The 25,836-nt window shown below is 40.9% G+C and overlaps 1 protein-coding gene and 1 long non-coding RNA gene across 3 annotated transcripts in view; one reads left to right on the forward strand and one right to left on the reverse strand.

Annotated features, from left to right (window-relative positions):
• Positions 1–8,650: 8,650 nt before the first annotated feature.
• LOC141507474 (uncharacterized) overlaps positions 8,651–25,836 on the reverse strand; it is a 36,258-nt gene continuing 19,072 nt past the window's right edge. The window contains exons 2-3 of the long non-coding RNA XR_012474163.1: positions 9,872–9,930; positions 8,651–8,775 (exon numbers count right to left, since the gene is read on the reverse strand). This is a non-coding gene — a long non-coding RNA (uncharacterized LOC141507474). The remainder of the gene's footprint in view (positions 8,776–9,871; positions 9,931–25,836) is intronic.
• Positions 9,111–25,718, forward strand: IL10RA (interleukin 10 receptor subunit alpha). 2 transcript variants are annotated; one of them, XM_074215147.1, is made up of 7 exons: positions 9,127–9,251; positions 14,383–14,581; positions 16,245–16,426; positions 17,773–17,942; positions 18,510–18,663; positions 21,086–21,204; positions 22,929–25,718. In XM_074215147.1, the coding sequence occupies exons 1-7, from the start codon at positions 9,185–9,187 to the stop codon at positions 23,847–23,849; spliced, it is 1,812 nt and encodes a 603-aa protein (XP_074071248.1). In that variant the 5' UTR covers positions 9,127–9,184; the 3' UTR covers positions 23,850–25,718. The 2 variants fall into 2 exon arrangements, with proteins under 2 accessions (XP_074071249.1, XP_074071248.1); XM_074215148.1 differs by lacking the exons at positions 17,773–17,942; positions 18,510–18,663 and having other exon boundaries at positions 9,111–9,251.

The raw sequence follows: 25,836 nt of genomic DNA on the forward strand, positions 1-25,836 counted from the left end.
TGAATTAGAGACTGGGGAGGATATTTAAGCACTTGTATTTTGGCAAATAAATGGAGACCTTGGTGTACAAAGGGAGAACTTGTCTTCCTTGTCTCCCACCCCCTCAGTGCTCACCTGGAGAAAGATAAGCAAGTCTGAAAAATAACTCAACATTCTCTTATTTTTCTAATCTAATCTTTCTAATCATTATATTGTCGCCAGGCTCACTTACCCATATATAGGGTTATGTCACTCCTCATCTCAAAAATCTTCAATTGTTTTCTATTGTCTATACACTAAAGCTCACATTTCTTACATGATCTGATATCACTTTACCTTTTGATCCTAATTTCATACTCTCTTCCATAAGCTCCACTCTTCAACCAGAATGGATTGACTACTCTTTTCCCTGAATGTTTCCAGAACTTTCCTGCTTCAAAATTTTTATTCATGCAATTTCTTGTCTTTTATCTGTTGAATTACTGTTCTTTTAAAATTCAATTCATGAAATATTCCCTAGTTTTCCCAAAGAATAATGAGCACCCCACAATGAATAATGATCATCCATACTCTAATTCAGACCCATAACATTGTTATATATTTATCTAATGCTTTTTGCATGTGGTGTTGTATGAAGCAATTGTACATCATGCATTAATTATTTATTATATTGGCAATTCAATGAAGGCTAGAACATTGTCTTATTGAAAATTTGCATCACCTCAGATTTTTAATATAATATTCTATACACAAGTAGACACTAAATAATTCTGTTGAATTGACTTACAGTTTTAAAAAAATCTGTTAGTACACTTGTGTTAAGTAGCCTGAGAATATAGTTCCTATTGAGATGTCTTATTATGAGAAGAAACATAAGGGTAAGAGATAAGGATAAGAAATAGGGGACACCTAAATCCACTAACTCAGGATCACAAGATTTTAGAGCTAGAAGAGACTTTATATATGATCTGATCTTGGAATTCTTAACCTGGAATCCAAGACTTCCAAAGGATCATGAATAAATTTTAGGAGGTCTGGGAATTTTGATGGGAAAATATATCATCTTTATTTTCATTAAACTTTGGTTTGCTTTGTAGTTCTATGTATCCTTTTTTGATTCATTTAAAACACTATTTATGGGAAGGGGTCCATAGACTCCATCAGACTGCCCAAGGCAGGGGCGGGGGGAGTCCATATCACAAAACAGATTAAGAACAATTACAGTTAAGAAGAGTAACACTTCATAAATTGAAACTAAGTAACATAAAATGACTTCACATAGAGTCACATAGTTGATATTGCTTAGATCAGAATGCAGGTCTTTCAATTTCAAATCCTTCTTTTCTGGCTATAAGCAACAGCCTCAAATGTCAAGGAAAGTTGTAAAAGCAAGGAACTTTCTTTGTTGCCCCAAGTACTAACTTGGACTGGCTTTTGGGAGATATATATATATATATATAAAGGTTATCTGGGACAGTCAGTGAGTTTCACAGAAATGTTGAAGGGGCAATTAGATAGGTCTTATTTCCCAAAAGGTCAAGAAGCCACATGCTTGAGGATAGATTGAGATAGTGTGAAGCTGTCATTTTTCTGAATGAGTCCTTGGCCCCTCTAACTTTCATTTTCTTCTAAATTTTAAGACCTTTCAATCCACTTGAGAACCTTTCCTCCTCCCCCAACCATTTTCACCCTCCCTCAACTTCCTCAGTTTTAACTTCTAGTTATTATTTCTTATATTTCTTCTCCAGTTCCACTGGAGATTCTTTAATAATAAAGCTTGAAAAGAGTTTGGACCAAATACAAGGAAATTGATATGGAAATCATATTTTTCCCCAGGTCAGGGATTCTAGCCAGTCAGTATATCAAGGTGCTAGAACAGAGTAGTAAGTATGTTCCAGGATGGGATAAGAAAAGGATTAGAGGCAGAGGACTATGTTTCATTGTGAGCTAGCCATGACTACTTGATCCAAAAAAGAGAAAAGAAATCTTCCGGTAGAAATCTTATTATCTTATTTGATACAACTGTCTCTTGAAAGTGGCAGAGATTAACCAGTCATCCTGAAGTCATTAACAAATAAGGTAAAGTAAATTAAAATAAATTAAGGTGATAATAGTAAGTGTTCTTACCCTCTTCTAGTCACTTTCTATCCACATTACATACACACACACACACACACACACACACACACACACACACACACATATATGAAATTACAGTTGCTCAGTGTGGGATATTGGGCTCCAAAATAAGCACAGTTATATACAGCCTCTGCCCTTGGCTGGCTTTCTATCTAAAATAGGTGAAGAGAGGGAAAGGAAGGAAGAAGTTGGAGTGGGACACCCAAATTAATCCTTCCTTCTGATAGAGATGGGGAAGTCAGCTGGTAGAATTAGGTGGTATGACAGACCAAAGAAGGACAACCTGGAACAAAAGAGCAGGGAGGAGGATTGAACAAGGACAGTTTCAAGAATACTTCAGAAGCTATGAGCCAGTGTTGTTCTTGACCATAAGACCACCAATGAAAATTTGAGGAAAGCAACAGTTCCCCCAACAATCAGATTCCCTCTTCCCTAGAGTCTTACAAGTCTGAAAAGTACAATGGATTTGAACACCTGGAACCCATGGAGGGTAGCCTTTATCAATCATCAAATATTTATTAAGCTTTTTCTATATGCTGAGCTTAGGAGGTCTGGGCATTGTTGAGCAAGAATTATGACTCATTCCTCCAGCTATCACAGAGGCTCAAGTCTTCCTGAAATTTGATTGACAGCCCCTAAGACTGCCCATACTAGATCTAAAATCTATCCAACCAGAGCCAACAGAAATATTTTTAAGCACTTTCTCTGCTTAAATATAAGCCCTGGTCTGAAGTGTAGACAGAGATAACTGGTGGTACAGTGAGCAAAACTCAAAGGCTGGAGTCAGGAAGATCTGAGTTTAAATATAGCCTAAGACACTTAATAACTGTGTCACTTACTCTCTGTCTGTTTCAAAAAAAAATGGAGATAATCATTGTACTCATATTCCAAGGTTGTTATAAGGATCAAATGAGATAATCACCATAAATCCACACATACACAGCATACCTACACATAAACTCTTGAAACATAGAAAGAGCTATGTCAATGCATATTCCTTCTTACTCCCTTCTAAGCTTTTGAGTCTGAAGAATCCAGGAAGTGACCATTAGACAATCATTCTCCCCATGTACTATACCCAGGTAGATAATCAAGCTGAAATTTCAGGTCTGGGAAAGGGGATGCCCCTGTCCTATATTCCTATCTTCCAAACAAGTCTTGAGGACTGTGAGGGAATCAACACTGTGACCCTAGACCATGCCTTGTAACCTGCCCCTGGTGCTAGAGTTGGAGGAGAGGAGAGGTATTGTTCTTCCTTCTCTCCAACAATTCAATTAGTCAGAAAGTTGCTGAGTCTTCACAGTCTCTTCCTTTACCTCTTTTCTTAACCCCCATCTTTGTTTCTCTCTCGATGGGTTTTATTTGTAGCTATGACATAGCAATCACAAGGGGCTGGAACTTCCCCAACTAGTCAGTCCATAAATGGTAACAGCCTAGGTTATTGCCTCATTCTCACATCAGTTTCCTGCCCTTTCCAGCCCTTCTTTCCTCCATCCAGACATACATTGGAGGCATTATTCCCCAAAAACAATGAAAATAAACAAAATTAATCCACAACCTGCCTTAAAAAATCTCAGGTGCTGATAGAAAGGACTGAATGTTTGAACTCCCAGAGAATATAATCCAACTATCCTCTTTCTGTCCCCAATATTGAGAAGGTAGCTTAACCTCATGAGAAATGTCAATCCTGACCAAATGACTAAACAGCAGCTCTGCAACTGCTTTTAACTCTTAAAACAGAATAACAACAACCAGAGAGCTCACATAGGTTATCAAAACCACAGTTAACTCTAAGATTAAAATAAAATAGAACAAAACCCAAAAACAAGAACAGTGGTTACAAGCAAAATGCTTTCTTTATTTTGTGGGAGAAAGGAAACTTGTCCCATATGTGCTGGGGACTCCCCCCCAATATAAAATCTGCTTTAGTGTGGACAAATTTCAATATATACATTAAACAATATATACATATATATATATGTGTGTGTGTGTGTGTGTATATACACAAACACATTATATATATACACATACATTATACAGTAAACTAGCCCTGACAATGGAGGGGTAACAACAACAGTGAGTTAAATTTGATTCATAGCAGGACTTTATGACTGGAACACAGGTGCTTGTCTGAGCTCAGAGACCACCTGATGCTATGTTAAACAGTTCTGGGATTTCACTATAGCTGAGATCATCCAGAGACTGAGCTGCAAAGGATTGTAGTTATGCCTACCTTAGGGCACAATTTTCTTTCTTGGCCTTAACTCTGAGGATATTTACTAATAGTAAAAAAGAAGAGTAAAAAGAAAAGGGTGGTCTTGGCATGAGAATTCTGACAGGAACATGCCAAAGGTGGAGACAGGAAGACCTGGGTTCAAATCTCACCTCTGAGACTTAAAAGCCAGTCACTAGGGTGACCTTCGGTCAGTCAGTCACTCTGAAACTCAGTTTCTTTATCTGTAAAATAGAGATGATAGGTGCGGCTAGGTGGCGCAGTGGATGGAGCACCAGCCCTGGTGTCAGGAGTACCGGGGTTCAAATCCAGTCTCAGAGACTTAATAATTGCCTAGCTGTGTGGCCTTGGGCAAGCCACTTAACCCCATTTGCCTTGTAAAAATCTAAAAAAAAAAAATAGAGATGATAACACCTGTATTACCTACCTTACAGAGATATTGTAAGGGTTAACTAAGAGTTTATATATAGAGTGTACTCTGAAAACCTTGAAACACTATACGAATGTCAGTTATTCTCTCTGTTCATCCTTGGCTCTGACCTTATCGTTTCAATTTAGAACTTGTTTTTCAGTCTCTGAGCTGCTTCCCATCCTTCTTTAAAGCTCACTTGAATCTTGGTTCTTCCTAGATTAGATGGGACCATTGAAAGGCTAGGGTTCCAGACATATCAAATCTCACTCTTCCTCCACACTACATGTTCACAATACACAGATGAATTGGCCTCAGAGACCAAGGGCAGGAATAAACTGGTGGATGGTATTCCTAGAATCACATGCTAAAGTTAGACGGAACCTTTCTTGGAACTGAAAAATAATTAAAAGGAGGAGATATCCAGGTTAGACATCAGCAAATCCTCCAGTCCTTCATTCGTTTAAGTTTTATTTCCTTTCTGTTCAGAACTCACCAGTGGTCCTGGGCTGTTCCACACACTAGCAACAGAGGATATATCTTTTGTTTTAGTAAGAGGGGAATTTCCAAGGAAATGCCAGATCCCAAACTCACCAGGCCTGGTGGCATCAAAGACTGACCCAAAGGCTTACTCCCAGTAGGTCCATTAGTTGAAAAGGTCTACTATCCAAATCCCTTCATTTTATTGTTGAGGAAATGAAAGCTCACTAAGGGGAAATGATTTTGTCTAGGGTCATAGAATTATAGGCTAGAAATGACTTCAGACTCCATCTCAACCAATCTCCTCATTTTACAGATGAGGAAACAGAGGCTCAGGAGGGTTAAGTGACTTGCTCAAGGTTATTGACATAGGTAGAAATAGTCAGAGATGGGATTTTAACCCAGGACCATTATCCAAAACCAGACTCCTATGTTAGCCCTTTATCATTACATCAAGGTGCTTCAACAATAAACTGCCACTTTCATGTGAAAAGTCCATGAGGCACAATAAATATGCCTCTGACTCATATCAATTGCCAGATTCTGGGCAAAACACTTAACTTCTCAGCACCACCAGGCAATCAAGTAACTTTTAATGGAAGGGGGTTTTCAAACAAGGCATTCTTCATACCAATAAAATCATAGCTACTGCTACACACACACACACACACACACACACACACAAACACACACCACACACCACACACACACACATACACACACAAATCTCCTTTTTAAAAATGTATATAATGCTTTGCACAATGATTATCTAATTAGACACCTGCTAACTGTATGATCTTGGGCACTCTATCTCTCTGAGCCTCAATTTTCTCATCTGTAAAATGAGATGGTAGATTTGAGGACATCTGAGATTCCTTCTACCTCTAGAAGGTACATAAGGGAAACCTCCAAGAGAAGCCAGGAAATCCTAAGTCAATGAAATCACAGGTCTACTTCCTATTCACAAAATGTTCTTCTTTAATCTTCACAATTGCCTTGTGAGACTTCTTAGGAATTTAGAAAACTAATATTAGAACCCTAAGGCACAAAGAAGATATAAAATCACACAATAAATGTCAGTTTGGGAATATAATAAATTACTAATTATTTTATCTTCATGTAAGACCAACCCTTTATATCATGCATACACATGTATACTATGACTCATTCTTATAGATGTGTGAACATTTGTATGGTACTTATTCTTTTTTTAAAAAATTTATTGCTCTTTTATCATGCCTGGCCATATTTTTCACTGCTCCTCCCTGCCTCCCCAGCCCACTCAGCAAACCTTCCTTTGCAAGAAAGAATAAAAAGGAGAGGGGAGGAAACTATTCAGCACAGTCACATATTCATACTTATATACTCCTTTGGCCAATGCTGCTTTCAAGGGAAGGTCATCCCCTTCCCCACTTCCCCACTCAGAACCAGCAAAATCCCTTGATTTACTTACTTTGGTATAATCTCTGTCCCTCCCAAATTTTTGGTGACTGGGCCATAATGAGAGAGAGACAGACAGAGGAAGACAGAGACAGAGAAACAGAGACAGAGAGAGGGTGAAGGCTGTTGATGCTCAATCAGTCCAGAAAGCCACACATATATGTAATGAAAACTATAATGCAGTCAAGAAAGACTGCTCTTGGAGTCAGAAAATCTGTATTATTATTATTGACCTTGGTCAAGTCACTTAATTTTGCTATAACTACATTCAATCTCTATAATTAAACATATATTATCTTTTTCACAGGTTTACTATGAGGACCAAATGAAATAATGTATGTACAGAAAAGCCAACTGTTTTCATCTCATTATTATCTCATTCACAAGTTTTTCATCAAGATTCAAAGAGAAATTTCTGGGACAAGAAGCTAATCTACTATTATTTTTAAATTTTATATTCAATGTTCAACTGTTGCACAATGCATAAAATAACTATTTTTGGAATGAATAGAGGAATTAGAGAGTAATCTCATCTTCTATAGGATTATTGAAAGCAACCTCACTGAAACTTCAGTGGCAGACAGGACTACAGTGAATGAGATGTACCTCCCACCTATCCTCACATAATTTTGATGGCTAGATCTATAATTTGAAAGCTTAGTATTTGATATGGCAACATCTATAAAAACATTGTTCTTTTTTTAAAAAAAAAGGAAAAGGACTTATTCTATCTATACAGAAAAATATTTTAGCACCTCACAAAGAATGGAATGCTCATCAAATGGAAATGGCTGAATGCATTGTGTTATATGATTGGGATGGAATGATATTGTGTTGTAAGAAATGACTGAGCAAGAAGCTTTTTAGAAAAACCTGGAAAACTTACCTGAACTGATGCAAAGTGAGGTGCACATTGTACACAGTACACAATACACAGTAACAGCAGTACTGTCTAATTATCATCTATGGATGATTTAGCTATTCTCAGCAATACAGGAATCCAAGACAATTCTAAAGGACTCATGATGAAAAATGCTCTCTCCAGAGAAAGAACTGATAGAGTCTAAATGTATATTGAATCATACTTTTTTTTTTGCTTTTAAAATAGTTCTTGTTTTTTTGGGGGGGGAGAGAGTCTATGTTTTCTTTCACAACATGACTAATATGTTAATCTGATTTGCATGACTGTACATGTAACCTCTATCAAGCTGCCTCTCAATGTGTGGAGGTGGGAGTGGGGAGGAGGGAGAGAATTTGGAAGTCATAATTTTAAAAGACAAATGTTAAAAATTGTTTTGACATGTGATTGGAAATTTTTTTGTTTTTAAATTTACTGTATCATTAGCTATAATATCTTATAATATACTAACAATCTATACTGTACTATGCTCTAAATGCAATCTCCTACCTCATTCCTGTGCAAGAAAGTTTGTCTGCCCTGCCCCAAGTGCTCCTTTGATTTAGGAAAGCGGAAAGGGTCATGAAATTAGCATTTATTTAAAGCCCACTGTAGGGCAGGCGTTGTTCTAAGCACTTTACAAATATTATTTCATTTGATCTTCACAGCTATATTTTTTAACGCAATCCCCTACCCCAATACTGAGCAAGAGGATCTGTCTGTAACTTTTTTTCACCCGGTTGAAAGGGAAACAAACGAAAGTGGGAAGAGCCAGGGTGGGGTTAGCTTCTGAGTCTGGACCCTCCCTCGAGCCAGTCTAGTCTACAGGAAAAGTCGGTGTATCACCATTGATCAAGTTGACCAGCTCCCTTTCCCCCCACCGGCTAGCAACCTCTCCACCAACCCCAAAGTGGAGGATTTAGTCTTCTGAAGTCTGGGGTTTGGCTAAATACTGCGAAAGTATAAAGCCCAGTTTGGCTCCGAAGAAGAGATCTGATAAAGAAGCACCCCACGCGCCCTGCCCCCTTCCATCCTCTTCCTTTGTCGGGGGTGGGGGTGAAGGGGGGTGGAGATGAGGGGTGGGAGTGGTCCTGGGGATGGAACGTTGTATATTAACGTCAGATATTTTCGTGTTGATCGCTGTGGAATTTTTTTCTCCTCTTCCTCTTTTTTTTTTTCCTTATGTAAAATTCTTCACTGCAAGGAGGAGAGAGAGGGTGGTGTTAGAATCCAGGAGATGCAAAATATATCTATAGAAATGAGAGTTTGAAAAAGTCCCAGCTCCCGGAGTAGACCCCTCGTTCTTCCCCATCTCCTCCTCTCCCCCACCCCCATGCCCACCCACCCCCGCCTCGCCCAGGGCTGACTCAGCATCTGGTCCCGGGGCAGCGGGCGGCCGAGGCGGGGCTGGGGAAGCCTCCGGGGGGCCGGCCCCCTGCCAGCCCCGAGCCCGGAGCAGCAGAGGCCACGCCCGCCGGGACGGACGTCATGCTGCTGGAGCTCAGTTTCGACCCAGCCGGGAGAAAAAGAGGCTGAAGCGGCTGTCTGCAGCCGGAGCGGCGGCCCTCCCTGCGAGCGCTCTGCGGACCATGCTGTCAAGCCCAGGATGATGCTGCCTTGGCTGGTGGCGTGGACGCCCGCACTGCTCCTCCTCTGCTGCCGCCGCAGCTTGGGTAAGGCTGCCCCACGCCCCCCTACCCCCAGCTGCTGGGCCAGGGCTCGCCCTCCCTCCCACCCCACCCAACGCGGAGCCCCGGGCCCGCACGCCACCCCCGGGGGCTCGAAGGCTGCCCCAGACCGATAACCAGCCAGAGAACCCTGGGCGCAGCTTCGAGGAAGCTTGAACTGTGAGCACCTTTAGTCTTTCAGCCCAAGGGGAGGAACTGGCAAAGGTTAAAAGTTGGTTTCAGGAAGCAGGTAGAGGGAAATGCCCTCTTGTCCTCTCCACTCAACCCCCACATCCAACCGCGACCCCAGGACTCCATCAAGTCTGAACAGATTTGCTCATGAGGTTTTCATGGAATTTATGACTACAAAGTGAAGTCAGTAACTTTAACAGTGTCTTGGATTTGGATCCTCTTTGCTCCCGCTCAATTCCCTCCCATTCACTTTTGCCTCCCCCCACTCCATTCAGCTCACATTGATCCAGCCTTTTTCTCTCTCAAGCCCCACTCCCAACCCTGACTCTTCTTCCCCTCCCCCAGCTTACCCTGAAGAAGAACAAACCCTTTCAAAATTCACCATTCCCCTTTTGCCTCAGTACGCTAAGGACTATAGTTAACAAGTCCCTTACCTTCCCAGTACACACCACTCTCTTGTCCCTAAGAGTGACTCCAACTTGGCCTAGTAAACCTTGAAGAGAAGAAAAAAGAGTTTAGAATGAGCAGGTTATTTCCACATAACAAACATACAAGTTCACTCACTCACCCAGATCATAATTTCCTAAACTGTTCTGACCCCGGTGACCCCTGAGCTGACTTAAGTGGTTTACCTGGAAGAATGCAATACTCATGACACTTTTCTCTCTAAACATTAACAATGAACATGTATATCAAAATATTTTGTAGAGTGGTTATCCTTATGAAAAGATTTCATGTATTTTATCTTATTACAAAATGTCACCCCCTTTCCCTCTCCCCAACAGGCACTTCTAGATACTGTCAATTTATTCCCAGACCAAATATCAGGTTTAACAAAGCTTACATATTACATAGTGTCAGGCTGGTTGGAGTCCGTTTTTGTCCTGATGTTTGGGTATTTTGTAGTCACAAAGATTGGAAAATCAAAAACCATCAGTATCAGAAAGAATCAGAAAGTCACTGAGGCACTGTCACAGACTAAAAGAGGAAGACAGATAACATTGTGTGTGAGACAGAGGCAGAAACAGGGAAAGAGACACAGAGATGATCAGAGATGGGCATTTTCAGAGAAATGCCCATTGGAAAAAACTCTGGTTCAGGAGTCAGAGGACAAAGAATTCAAATCTTGTCTCATAACTTACTACTTGTGAGACCTTAACTCAAGACACATCACTTTGTTAGGCCTTAATTTCCTCATCTATAAAACAAAGGGCCTCTGAAGTACCTTTCAGCTGTGGAAGTACAATCTCTAAAGACAAAGATTCAGAGATTCAAAGAGTCTTCTTGAGACTCTTAGGGAAAGTTACATTACAAAGGGATCAAGAAAAAGAAACCAGATTTCTTGTCAGAGGGGAAGAAACATCCAAAATAGTCTTCCTTTGTCAGAGGGAGAATAAAACTGAAATCCAAAAGGACAGGGACAATTTATTTTCAAAAGTGACTGAAAGCAATACTGCATTACATCATAAATATCCGAGGTGAAAAGAATGTCCAAGCACAACTCATAATTGTCCATAACTTTGATTGTGCCATGGACCCTCTGGCAAATCTGAGGAAGTCAATGGATCCCTTCTTAGAATAACACTTAAATACTTAACTCAGTTGTAGGCTTTTGAAGGAAATTAATTATATTAAAATACAGTTATCAAAATAATATTTTTTTAAGTTTGTGGACCCCAAGCTAAGAGCCCCTGATCTAGAGATCATGTGCCCAGCCCAGAAAGCATAGACCATACTCTTGTCCATGAATGCTTCACACATGAAACCCCAGACTCCAAGGGGAAAAGGTCTCAAAAGGTCTATTCCCCACATCCAGCCCTGAGCTGAGCCAATAAGGTTTGCTTATTGTGCAAGCTTTCCTAAATCAACGCAGGCTAATAAGTAAATATCTCCTATATGACTATATCACAAGAGGATAAGTTCAAGGAATCAAAGATGCTTATGGTAGAGAAGAGAAGGTAAGTAACCGCAGACTTCAAATTCTTGAAAGGCCATCATAAAGAGAAGAATCAGACTTTCTTTGCCCCCAGAGGCAAACCTAGGCCCAATAGAGTGCAGATGGCATAGGCAGTTTAGGCTTCATATCAGGAAAAACTTCAGTATTAGAGATATCCCAAAATATCATGTGCTATCTTGGAAGGTAGTGAGTTCCCTAACACTGGAGTTCTCTCAGTGGAAGTTGGTTGTCAGAGGTGTTTTAGTAGGAGTTCTTGTTCAGCCAGGAGCTGGACTAGATGACCTCAGAGATCTCTTCCAGCTCTGAAATGCTCTGGTTATAAGTTTCCCCAATAGGCAGAACCTCCTACAAGAATGTTGGAAAGAGATACAAGGTCCTGACAGTAAAGGGCTCCCTGACTTTTACTGGGAAAAAGAGACAGCAAGGAAACAGGGGACAATTAGATGGTGCAAATGGATAGAAGGCTGGGCCTGAAGTCTGGAAGACCCAAGTTCAAAACTGGCCTCAGACACTTCCTAGCTGTGTCACCTTGGGCAGGTTACTTAGCTCTGTTTGCCTAAGTTCTCTCATCTGTCAAGTGAGCTGGAGAAGAAAATGGCAAACTACTCCAGTGTCTTTGCCAAGAATACCCCAAATGAGTTCCAAAGAGTCAGATACAACTGAAAAAATGACTAGCTGACTACAATACTGATGAAGAAATAACAAATTTGAAAAGGAAATAATTTAGCATGTATGAAATAGAATGATATAGTTTAAAAAAAGTTTTATATCCAATCATTTGATTCCTCTAGGTCTCAGTTTCCTCATCTGTAAAATGCAAAAGTTAGACTAGATCAGAAGTCTTTAACATTTTTGATGCTTTGGACTCACATAGCAGTGAAACCTGTGGACCTCTTCTCAGAATACATGTTTTGAAATGCATAATATGGAATACACAGAATTGCAAAGAAAAACCAATTATTTTAAAATAGTTACCAAAATGTATTTTTGGAAAAAAAGAAATTTTCTCCCACTCCACAGGCAACTGAGTGGTACAGTAGATAGAGCACTGTCCTTGGAATCAGGAGGACAGGAGTTTGAATCCAGCCTGTGTGACCTTGGGCAAGTCACTTAACCCCATTACCTTGCAAAAAATCTAAAAAAAAACTAAAAAAAAAATAAGCAATCACAACTTCATGAAACTTACAGGAAGACTAGACTTAATACAAAAGGAATGAATGAACATGCATTTGGAACCCCAAGAGTTCACAATCCATACAGAAGTTTGCATTTTTATAACAGCAGGAAAAAGCAAAGAGAAGGAACCAGAATTCTCCACTTAAAGAGACTTACTTGGTATGGGAGGGAGGGAAAGTTCAGGAAAGGTGAGAAAAGAATAAAATCCCTCCTGAAGGGGAGGATAGAGGAGATGGCCACAACCTGTATTCTTTTCCCCTGCAAACTGCTGGACCATGAAGATCTGATGATCTGCTTATTATCAAGGGTCTGGGCTGCACTAGCAGTTTGTCAGCCTAGTTAGTGGAGACTGACTGGTACCATATCAACTGCCAAGTACAAACTGGGAGCCCAGTTTGGGATGCAAACAATAAATTATGTCAGCTCTAGGGAAAAGGGAAGGATTTGTCCTAGACACATTCAGGACTCCCTGCATGCTTGGGGTCCAGTGTTTCTGAAAAAAATAAGGTAACAAAAAAACAAATTCAAGGAACTCCTTAACATTCCTTAACAGCTCGCAATTCAATAAGACTCAGAAAGACCTGTATCTTGTCCACACACTGGTTCTCAAACCATCTTTGTGGCCTATCCTTTAGAAACTTCTAGGAAAAGAGACTTAGTCACCTCCCTCGTCGTTTTTTACAGAAAGGAATTTGTTTCTAATGCCTAATCTAAATTTTCCCTAAAGTGTCTCCAGTTGTTGTTGTTCAGTCATTTTTAGTCATATCCAATTCTTTATTGAGAGAAATGATTATTAATAACCTATATCTTGGGGAGATTCAGAACTCTCCCCTTCTTCCAAAATACTGACTTTAAGGTCAGTTTCTTTAAGGGCATTACTAATAATGAAATTATATTAATTCTACTCATCTTGGTCAGACCCCACCCAACTTTACAAGGAATTCAATCTAAGTGGGGAAGCCCATTGTGTTCTACTCAAATTTGGGTGGAGACATCCTTTTGACTAAATTGTCCTAGGTTATGGGTGACCTGAGGAGAAATAAATTCTCTGTCCAAAGATTACATGATCTCTTTATTAGCTTCTCATTACTTTGAAGCATCAATAAAGCCTGCTGTCATGATTGTCTTTGGGCTAAGAGAGACAGCTAAATGATTATCCTTTCATTAATTATCTATTGATCTTATTAATAAAATTATTAAATTGCTCAGAAATTATGTCTCTTTTTAAACATTACACTATATGACTCCATTTGGGGTTTTCCTGGTAAAGCTACTAGAGTGGTTTGCCATTTCCTTCTCCAGTTCATTTTACAGATGAGGAAACTGAGGCAAACAGCATTAAGTGACTTGCTTGGAGTCACACAACTAGGAAATGTCTGAGGTCTGATTCTTAAGTCTTCCTGACTCCAAGACCAGTGCTCTATCCCCTCCATTGTACCATCTAGCTGCTTTAATGTGTTCTCAATGCAAATAGAAAATCACAACCCATTTATATCATAGTTCACAGCCAGGTGTAGTGGTGGAAGACCTCAGATTGAATTCCAGTGCTGCCAGACTGCCACTTAATTTCTTTGTGATGTTAGACAACTTATATCCCTGCTCTGAGCATGCCCTGATCTATGATTGAGGGAGCAGGGCCAGATAATGTCCTAAATCCCTTCTATCTTTAAAATACCATCATCCTGGGAGGACTGAGCAGCAGTGTTCACAATAGGACCACATCCACCTGAGTGGCCACAGGCCAGCTCTTCTGGTTATTACCTCCTTATCTGTGAAACACCCATCTGTATCTCTGGTTTTCTAAAACAAAAGGTGCTGCTGCTTCTGGGGTGACAGCCTGCCCCACTTCGGTTCCTGGGCCTCCTGACTCTTCCTCTCCCAGTGAGACTCAGCTGCCTAGTCCCAGAAATGTCCAGTTTACTGCTATCCTTTTCAACCACACCCTCCACTGGGATCCAGGCCAGAATCAGAATCTTGACCCTAACATCTCCTATGAAGTGCAATACATGAGGTAAGGCCTGAGAGTGGGAGTAATGGGATCATCTGGGCCCCTCTGGTCATAACATACTTCCAGGATATGTACTTTATTAAGTAGGACAAGGAGTCCAGAATGCACAGTGTCACTGAGAACAAAGAGCCCTGAACTGGACATGAGTCCTGGGTTTAAATTCTGCCTCAGCTATTTACTAGTCAGATGACTCTGAGCAAGCCAAGTAATTGTGCTGTGCCTCATTTTCCCTATCATGATAATTTAATTTAATTAATAGATATAATTAATATATCATATTAATATAGTATATCATATTAATTATAATATTACTTGCTTTAATTTATAGAGTTAGTGTGAGAAAGGGCTTTATAGAGAAACAACAATGCACAGGGATCAGGGTACCCACATTCAAATCAAAGGATCTGGGTTCTAAATCCTGGGACTAAGCCTCAATAGCTATACGACCTCTCTCAAGTCACTTAACCATCTAAGTCTCAGTTTCCTGAATTGTAAAATGGGATGTAGGGAAAGGAAAGGCATTTATGTTTTAAGCTTTATAAAAATGATCTCTGTTATCTTCACAGCAACCCATCCCCATTTTACAGCTGAGGAAACTAAGGCAAAGGTTTAGTAACTTGTCCAGGGAGTGAGTGTCTGAAAAATGGATTTGAATTCAGGTCCTTCCTGACTCCAGGTCCTGCACTTTATCCACTTGTTGAACTAGATGGTCTTCCAACTTTAATCTTGTAAGCCTATGACAGACTTTAAAGTGTGTCATAGAAATGCTTTTCATGGTACCATTTGAAGAGAAGCTCTTGGATCCACCAGTTGTCTAGCACTGTTATGGTGGTAGAAGAGCATTAAGATGAACCCCGTGCCATCAAGGTCTTTATGGAATCTTTGAAGGATCAAATCAAAAGTCTGTGACACAGTTTGAGGCAAGCACATGCTAAATGGTTGACAATAATTGCACAATGTTATTCAGGTAATAATTATGAGGAATTACCTTGATAGAGGTCCTTCAGTTCTTCCAAACCCATTGATTGGCACATAGTTTAATAAATATTTGTTTACTGATGGATCAATCTGCTGGTAGTCTCTTTGGTGTCTTGTAAGCTCCTTGAAGGCAAGAAGAAAATGACTTTTTCCTTCTTTTTTTATTTCCAGTGCTTAGTATTACAGTATTTAGCAGATAATAGGTTCTTAATAAATGTTTAGTAAATTGAATTGAGTTAGACAGATAGGACTTGCCTAGCTGATGAGCCACCCCAAGAGAGACACTGCAGATGGGGAACCCCAATCTGAAGGAAAATGTCCAGAGGTGGGGAGTGAACAAGGATGAGTCTTAGGGGAATCTCCTATTGGGAAGTGGCCTAGGTTTAGAAAGATTCCCCCTCCCCTCAGGGAGGAACAAAACTGAAGGAGCCAAGATTGGGGGGGGGGGAGTGGGTTTTGGAAGTCAGAAAAATTGGGAGAGATACCACAAGGGAAGATTCCATGGAAGGCGAACTTAGACTAATGAAGTATCCTTCTAGGAAGGAAAAGACCTGAGGGGCTAGTACTCAGATTGAGGAAGACATCTAATCCATATTAGGTTCCTCCTCTGGTTCCTTATCTCCTGCCAGCATCACACAGTCCCAAATCCATGCTTCCTCATGACAGTCCTTTAATATTTCCTCCCCAGGTATTCTCAAGGCTCCTGGTGTGTTGCCCCCAACTGCTTCAGAACTCCACGTCTCTTCTGTGATCTGACCCTGCCAACCTTGAACCTTTATAGTGAGACCTACTTTGCCCGTGTTCGGGCTGTTGCTGGTGACCAGAAGTCTAACTGGACCAGGACAGATACTCGACTCACGAAAGATGATGGTACTTTTATTTCCTTTGCCCTAAATACATTCCAACCTCAAGTCCAACTTGAAAGCTCTTCTTCTGTTCCATGTTTCCAAGTCTTTCCCAAACCCCAGTCAAGGAAAGTGTTAGATGGGAGGGTCTTAGAAAGCTGTCTTTCAGAAAAAGCTCATCAAAATTATGCCAAAATAATTCAAGGTTCAAAAAATGAATGAGGATTAGTTATTTCAAAAAAAAGAGAAAGGAGGGGAGATAAATTTTAAGTCAAGAGGCAGTATGATATAGTGGATAGTGAGCTGAGCACAAAGCCACAAGATTCAGGTTCAAGTCCCACACCTACTGATGATTCATTCAGCTTCTCAGGGACAAAGACAGTGCAAGCAGCACAAATACCTGGCAGTACTCTATGCCAATAAAATTACAGGGTCATCCCCCATCCCCAAGAGGTTAGGGTACAGGTGACGGGAGCATTTTTTTATGATCTTGACATATAAAAGAATGTTAAAGTATAACATGCCATTTGTTCCCTGGAAGATATTAAAGTATATCTTTCTGAAGATTCTTAAAATAAGGAATGGAATTCATTCATTTCTTTAACAAGCACATATCTAACAGTAGAATTTCAGAACCAACTAGAATTTAAGGAATCTACAATCTTTTATTAAGTTCAAGATACTGGGGTAGGTGATGTTGTTGTTTATTCATGTCTAACTCATCATGAACCTGTTTGGGATTTTCTTGGTAGAGGTACTGAACTGGTTTGTCATTTCCTTCTCCAGATCATTTTACAGACAAGGAAATGGAGGCAAGCAAGGTTAAGTGACTTGTCTAGGGTCACACAACTAAAAAATGTTTGAGACCAGATTTGAACCCAGATCCTCCTGACTCCAGGTCCAGAATTCTATGTATTACACAACCTTGTAGATGAGAGAAACATATAGATAACTCACTGTCCCAACCCTCAGTCAATCAACAACCTTTTATTAGAAAGTCAAGAAGACCTGAATTCAAATCCATCCTTGGATACTTAGTAAGTGTAGGACCCTGAACAAATCACTTAATTTCTTTTTGTCTCCGTTCCTTCATCTACAAAATTGGGATAATAATAGAATCTACCTCCCATGGTTGTTGTAAGAATCAAATGAGATGATGTTTGCCAAGCACCTTAAAAAATGCCTGCCACGTAGTAGGTGCTATGTAAATGTTAGTTTTATTATTATTATTATTATCACTATTAATTATTATCATTAGACATTGACAGTGTGCTTGACACTATACTGATAGTTTAGGTAAGTGCAATTTTAGAGATGGGGTAGATTCACTGAACTTTCTAGCCTAACAATGCCATGTCTACTTGTTTCTAGTCATTCTTTGGATAGACCAGGTGAAACTACAATTAATTGGCAACACTCTCCTGGTGGAAATCTTGCCGGCCAGACCCCCAAAAGTCAATGGGAATCTTTCCTATGAACATCTCTTCAAATACTTCCGGGAATATGAAATTAATGTCACCAAAACATTGGAAAATCAAAAAGTAAGAAGAATGGAGGTGGGATGGTACTCCTGAGGCATGGCTATAGCCTATGAATACTTAACCCTGTCTTTAAAACCTCATTGTGGGACAAAACACTAGCAGAACTAGAAAACAGATCATTTGTCCAGTGGCCTAGGGCCCCCCACTCCCCAATTGGAGGTAGGGAGGTCATCCCTGCCCATTTGTGAGATTTTATTTATGACCACAGGGTAGGGGAGAGGAAAATTCAGGGTCATGGAAGAAAGAGAGCAATAGTGGTCTGAACTCCTGGCCACTAGAGGCCTGACCTCATGGAGGGGTCTTTAGATCTGATTCTAGTGCCATCTTTCCTGTCATCATCCCAATGCTACAGATTAATAGTGGGAAGAGATCTTGGAGGTTGTCCAGTCCAGCTTCTTTATAAAAACTAAATTCCTTGCCTAATGATATAGAAAAGTAGGGCCAGAAATTGAACTCAGGTCCTGTAACACTTGCATTCATCTGTTCACGGCTTTTATTGATACATTGGAAACCAGTCTGAAATAAAAGATTGTCCCTAAACCTATTATTAACCAAAGTTTCTTTTAGATCATTCAAGAATCCCAGAAGGAAGACAAGGAAATATTTAACTTGGCAGTCTCAGAAGCAAGGCAGGTTTGCATCAGAGTGAAACCCATTATCAGGTCCCAGAATAACATGGGAAGATGGTCGGATAAGGAGTGCATCACCATAACTAAGCCATGTAAGTGAAGGTCGGGTCTCAGACTCTGGAGGGTGGAGAACATGCTGAAAAAGGACTCCAACTATACTGAATTGGGGGAGATCTAGGGCTCTTCCCTTTCCCTTGTCTTCCATTCAGGTCACAAAATGATATCAGAAGCCAGAGCCTGCCCCTTCACTTTCCTGTTCAATGAATTTCCTATTCCTTTTGAGGTCAAATTCAAGTTCTTCTATTTAGTTTTGAAACCCCAGTTCATTTGACAAATGAGGAACTGAAGCATACAAGGTAAAATGACTTGCCCAGGATCACACAGCTAGGAAGTGTCTGAGGTCTGATTTGAACTCAGGTCCGGCACTCTAACCATTACACCGGGAAGTTATCCTAAGGGGTCCCTAATGCAAATAGAAAAATTGTTTATACTACAGGAAATAACCTGGCTTGTATGAAGGACACTGGATTGGGAGTGTCATTTGACATCCCAGTACTACCACTCAGTTTCTCTGTGTTGTAAGCCAACTCACATTCCCTGCTCTGAACATTCCCTTCACAAGCTGGTCCAGAGTTGTTTGGGCCTCATTACACATGATTCCCTTTCACATACTCTCAGGTGAAGCCAGACAAATCTTCTTCCTATTCTTGCAAGTTTTCTATTCCATTCCCCCATATCAGGTTCCCTTTCTGCAGGCTCTATTCCATGCCTCAAATACACTTCTCTCTCCCCTATAATCCAGATTTTCCTTCAGGATTCAGTCCAAGTGCCATCCCCTACGCGAGGCTTCTAAGTGCAGACCTAAAATCAGAAAGATCCAACATCCTGAGTTCAAATTTGGCCTCAGACGCTTACTAGCCATGTGATACCCTGTTTCCCTCAGTTTCCTCATCAGTAAAATGATAACTGGAGGAGATGGCCAACCATTCCTCTATCTTTACCAAGAAAACCCCAAATGGGATTATAAAGAGTTGGACTTGAGAGAACAACAAAACCACATTTCTAGCCCTTCAATTCCTCCTACCTTCTTTGCCAAAAAACGAACAACAAAAAAAGTTACCTGATACTGTTTTGCATATATTTAGATGTCTTCATATTATTTCCCTCAGTAGACTGGAAGCTCCTGAGAGCAGGCATTTTTGCCTTTGTAGCTAACCCCAAAACCTCACCCTATGCCTGGATAAATGCTAATCAGTGCTTGTGGATTTGACCTCTAGTAGGCTCTCAGGAACAAAGTCACCTTTTTTTTAATCCATCATCCAGTTTCACCATATCCTTTACTAAGCCTTATTCTTCCTTGTCGTCCTTCCCTCCCTAGAATTACACTGTCTCCTTTATCAGGGCTATGACAAAGCCCCATTAAAATGATATCAGCCAAGGAACCAGTCACTATTTATTTAGTGTCTCCTGATCATGTGTCAGATTCTCTAGCATAGGAAAGTCTATCTGGGATAGCAAAGATATGCAGTCTATCCCTTGCCATCAATATGCTTGCACTCTATTGAGAGGAAAAGACATAGCCACAAGAGGAAATAAATGAGAGTACAAGATAAGTGTACAAGATAATGAGCAATGTGGTACAGATGCATGGGTCTCTGATTTCAGCAAATGATGATATAGTTAAAATGGACATGGTGCTTTAAGTTTTGCAAAATACTTTACAAATAGTATCTCATTTTTATCCTTACAACAACTCTGAGAAGTGTTATTATTATCCACATTTCACAAATGAAGAAACTGAGGCAGGTTGAGATTAAGTGACTTGCCCGGAAACAGACAACTAGAAAGAATTGAGGCTGTATTTGAACTCATGACTGACTGACTCCAAATCTAGCACTCTATCTTCTGGGCCATCTACTTGCACTCTGATGAAGTTGCTGATGGAGCCACCAGGATTCATTTCCCCTTGAACTAAATATTGGAAAGTGGGGGTGGGGGAGAAGAACATAAAAGACTTATTTCTCTAAGCACAGACCATTTATAATAATGCAGTTTTTGTGTTAAAGTGCTATAGCAGGAGCAGCTAGGTGATGCAGTGGACAGAGAACCAGCCCTGGAGTCAGGAGGGCATGAGTTCAAATCCAGCCTCAGACACTTAATAATTACCTAGCTGTGTGACCTTGGGCAAGTCACTTAACCTCAATGCCTTGCAAAAACCTAAATAAATAAATTAAATGTTATAGTGAAGTAAGAGAGTGATAAAAGTCTGGCTGAGTTATACAAGAAAAGATTATACAAGTACCAACTTTGGGAGAAAGAGGCTGTAGTAATCAGTAGATTTTAGAAAGTTTTCTAGAATCAGTAGACTCTAGGTTTCTAGCAGTTTTCTAGAATCAAAAGAATATAGTAGAATCAGTACTGGGTGATGTTTGCCTATAAAGCCTTGAAGTGCCAGTAGTTTACATGAAGTGTCCCGCCCTACAAGAAAATTAACCTATCTGGGTCTTGCTTTAGTTATCACAGTGACTACCATCTGTGTCTTCTTTGCCTCCCTTCTGATGGTCTTCCTTGTTGCTGTCTACCTGAGGATTCAGTTCTACATAAGAAAACCCAAGAAGCCACCTGAAGTCCTGGTAAGCCAGATTCTACTTCTGATGACTGTAGGAGGACTACACTGGCCTTCTCCTCCTGGTCATTCCAGAGCTGCCAGCAAACTTGGGAGGATTCAAGGTTATTTAAGCTGTTTAGTCTCTAGGACTTTCAATAGAGTTAGAGAACAGAAATCTTAAGAGACAAGTCTTTTTGTTTCAACAGAAGGTGGGAGTGAGTGGGAAATGAGGAAGAACCATGAGGAAGAGAGAAGGTTTACTAAATACCACTAAAAATTTCATCATATCCCCCAAATACTGAGAAGCTACTGAGATTATGCTTTGAATTGCATTTTTATTGAAGTTCAGCTTTTGAGAATTAAGCAACATCGTGTGAGGAAACCTGGCCACTTTCTGTGCCTTAATTAACAGTAAAAAATGGCTACTCCAACCCCCCCTTACCAAGTTCTACCCTGACTGTTGATTTTGGGGTTAGAATGTTTTTTGCGGGGAGGAACAGTTCATTCTTGTGCAATGGTTTGGAAACTCCTGATCCCTCTACTAAAGCAGGTCATCAGCTGTTCCACAATTTATTGTCTTTGGACAATTTTCACTATCCTAGGCAATTTTATAAGTCATAGCCAGTTTATATTAGAGACCCTATTAGAAAAAGGTCTTCCTTACTTCAAGGCCAACTCTCAATAAGTATTTATGAAATAACAATTATGCATCAGGTACTGCTGAAACTATTACAAAGAATGAAATAATCCCTATTCCCTAGAAACTCTCAGCTAGGTCACACAGTGATAGAGCACTGGTCCTAAAGTCAGGAGGGCCTGAGTTCAAATTCGGCCTCAGACTCTTAATAATTACCTGTGTGACCTTGGGCAAGCCCCTTTCTGCCTTGCAGAAAGCAAAACAAAAGTCATTGAGGGAAAAGGGTGCTTACTATGGAGCAGACGGGCTGGAGGAGGATCCTGTAGACTTAAACCTGGAGGGAATTGAAGAGATGCTGGGGGTTTGTCAAGTCTCTGACCAGAGGATGAAAAGGAGAAATTGAAAATGATTTGGGGAGAAAAGCTCATTTTCTCTCAACAAGGGAACTAAGAAGGAGGAAATGAGATAATGAACTTGGTGTGTCCCAGACTACTAGAGCTTCTTCCCCCTGAGTTTGGGCAGATTGAATTCCCTAAACTCAGTGGTAGAGATTAGTGAATAGCATTGGGGCAGCGTGATATGTAAAGCAAGAAGAAGAGACTTCAACTCCAAAGATCCCCAAGTTCAAATCTCAGCAATTCCACTAAGGTTCCTGCTTGGTCTGACATCAGAATAGACATTGTTAGAAGATTAGAAAAGTTCTTTCCTTGGTCTCATCTAATTGCCTCATGTTATAGTATAGATCCATTCTTTTTAACCCCTTTCATAGAATTTCAAACTGAAAGGACACTTAGAGATCATCTAGTCCTACTCCCTCATTTTTCAGTTGAGGGAACAGGGGGCCTAGAGAATTAAATGGTTTGGCCAAGACTTCACAATTATGAAATTTCAGGACAAGAATGCCAGCCAGGTTTTCCAACTCCAGATCCTGGGTTCTTTCTTCCTTGGTTAGAAAAATGAAAAACAGACTGAGGTTGTTCTTCATTAGGCCCAATACAGCCCACTTTTATATACAGCTATATAAAGGTTAGCTGACTCGTAGCCAACTGGAACAAAACTTCTCCTTTTTGTTTGACTTCTTCCTCATTCTTCACTGTCCCATTCCTCCCTAGGCCTCCCTTGCCAAACAAAAATACTCTGGCATCCTGAGCAAAGAATCCTTCAAAGTGAAGCATGACGTCATCCACCACCTTGATGAAGCAAGCTTCCCCAAGGTATCCCCAGAATTGAAGAACTCGGAGCTCCATAGCAGCACAGACAGCGGCTTCAGTAGCACCAAACAGTCCCTGCAGAGCGAGGATCCCCAATTCCTCCTCCCTGTCCTGGATTCCTCGGCAGGTGGGACCCCGGGGGAGAGTGGCCCCCAGCAGTCAAAGAACAACCTCAACACTGGCAGTGAGGACAGTGGAATTTACCTGCACACCTTGAATCCACAGTCAGGACAGGAGTGGAAGCAGCCAGGGAGGGGGAACCAGCACCAGGAAGACAGTGGCCTGTCCCAGAGTTCCACAGCAGCCTCCCTGGGCTCCTCTCAGGGTCTCCAATACAAGAGGGTCTCCACAGCTCTGGAAGGGAGCAGTTCCAACCCCAAGCTGTGTGAGGAAGAGGCTGGGGCCAGTGTGGTCTTCCAGGGCTACCTGCAGCAGTCCAGATGCCCAGAACAAAACCAAGAGGGGTCTGCTAGTCTCGGGGAGGCCTCTTCCCCCACAGACAGCCCAGGATACAAATGCAGGGCCCACAGGGATGTGGAATCAACTTGGCCCCCTGTGACCCAGACCAAGGGCTATCTAAAGCAGAGCTCACCAGGCCAGAGCCTTGGGGTCCCTGGGGCTTCCCCCAGGCAGTGGATCAAGCCAACAGAGGAGTGGAGCCTCCTGAGTTTGGTCAACTGCTCTAGTGATCTAACAAGTGAATGGAGCAATCCAATAGACCACCCTCTTCTGAACTTCCCCAAAGCTCCCACTCCCTCAGGGATCTTGCATACAGATCTGATAACCTTGCCTCTGATCTCCAGTGTACACACCAATGAGTGATTTGGGTTACTCCTGAGTAACAGGAGATTCTCACTCAACCTCAAACACTATCTTTGATGTTGGGCCAGAATGGAAGAGGCCCATGGACGTCATGCTGGGGGCAGCAGACAAACAGTAGTATAAGCTCACTCTTCTGCACAATCAGAATCTACCTCATCTGCCTTAGAGATCCCTAGTCCATGAGAAGCCCTGACAGATGGAGATGCTCTGGCGGGCATGGTTTGGGAGGGGGAGGAGAGTACAAAACACGTTAACTGACACGTCCCTGTGTCTACAGTCAAATTCGTGTGTCAGAACAGGGATCTTGGGGACTAGCAACTGAAGGGAGTGGAGCAAGGATGACTTTTTCTCCCATTAAACCCTCCCTTTAAAATACTTCTTGGTTGGGTAAAGCAAGGGGTTTGGGAACCTCTGAAGTAAAATGTCTTGGCTAAAGTTACCTCTGGCTTGTGCCAGAGGAGAAAGAGGAAGAAGAATGAGTAAGGACAGGGTTGCATTGGTGGGGAAGGGAGGCGGGGAAGGGGACTTTAGAGCAAAAGTTTCCATCCTCAGAGGTTTAGCTTGAGAAGAGAGAGACAGTTTCCACAAGGGACAAGCTAGGCTTTAAACTCAGACTGGAAGGAAAAGCCCAGTGGGCTTGGGGAAGGAGAGATGTGACCAAAAGGAAAAGCCAACATTGAACCAAAAAAAAACCCCATAAAAACTCTAAGGGAGTTTTTCACCTGATCCTTTCAAACCATTGCATCTCAGGGCAGTGAGACAACCAACCTGGTTCCTACTTAATTATCTCTGTTGGCTCACATAACACTTAACTTCTATTGGCCTTAATTTTCTCATCTGTAATATAGGAACAATCTCGCCTTCAGTACTTACTTCACAAGGTTGATGTGGGTTTGAAATGAGATAATGTATGCAATGCATTTTACAAATTTAAAAGTATTTCATAAATATCAGCTGTTATGTTATTAATAAGTATTTATGGTGTTCTCATTCCAATTCAATTTGAATATTTTTAAGTACCTACTATATAAACACTATGTTTTTGTATTAGGGAACTATAAAGTTTAGATAAGATACAGTCTCTATTCTCAATGATTTTACTCACTCTAGTAAGTAGATAAGACATATTCAGGACATCCCAAAATATAAGTGGAATTTAGTAAGTTTTTGAGACCCCCTTGCAAAACTGGGTAATGTGGAAGAACTGAGTTTCTCATTAGAAAACTGTAATAGGTTCAATAGATTGAGATCTCAGTTCCAATATTTATTAGACTGTGACCACCAGCAAGTCACTTCACCTATGTGAAATGGAATAATCATATTCACACTACTAATTTTATAATATTCTAGCAAGGAAAATGCTTTATAAACTTGGAAGAGGCTATACAAATGTTAGCTGTTGGTAGTGTTCTTTGCTCTTTTTAATCCAAGAGGACCAATAATATTAGGAGCATGATGTCTTGACTTGCAAGTGAATTGCAAGTGAAAAGGAGTCATCAGTCTCACTCTCTCCTCCAGAGTCATTGGGTCAGGAGGCCTGGAGATGATCCCAGATGTGGTAAACACTGGTCTTTTTAAACGAAAGTCTTTCCTAGATCTCAGTTTGTCTGAGGCAATACTATCCAGTAATTTAAGGCTAGACAAGAAATAATGGCCTAGTTTGCCTACTCAAAAAAATAAAGCCATTAATGAAACAGGTGCTCAAAACCCTTAGCGTTCAGATACCCAGTAGAAGGGAATGAAAAGCAGAACTGATTTATAACTTACTAGTTGTATGTCCCAGGGCAAATCAAGTCACTTACCCCAAATGAGAGAGAGAGAGAGAGAGAGAGAGAGAGAGAGAGAGAGAGAGAGAGAGAGAAGTTCTAATTCTAACTTCACTACTGAGTAGCTATATAACTTTAGGCAGGCCAGTTTTCCCTCTGGGCTTCAATTTCACTATTTGAAGGATACCCTCCCTTGTGTAATTATCAAGTATCCATGGGAT

Source organism: Macrotis lagotis, chromosome 1 (genome assembly GCF_037893015.1).
Source record: "Macrotis lagotis isolate mMagLag1 chromosome 1, bilby.v1.9.chrom.fasta, whole genome shotgun sequence".
Classification (NCBI taxonomy): domain Eukaryota; kingdom Metazoa; phylum Chordata; class Mammalia; order Peramelemorphia; family Peramelidae; genus Macrotis; species Macrotis lagotis.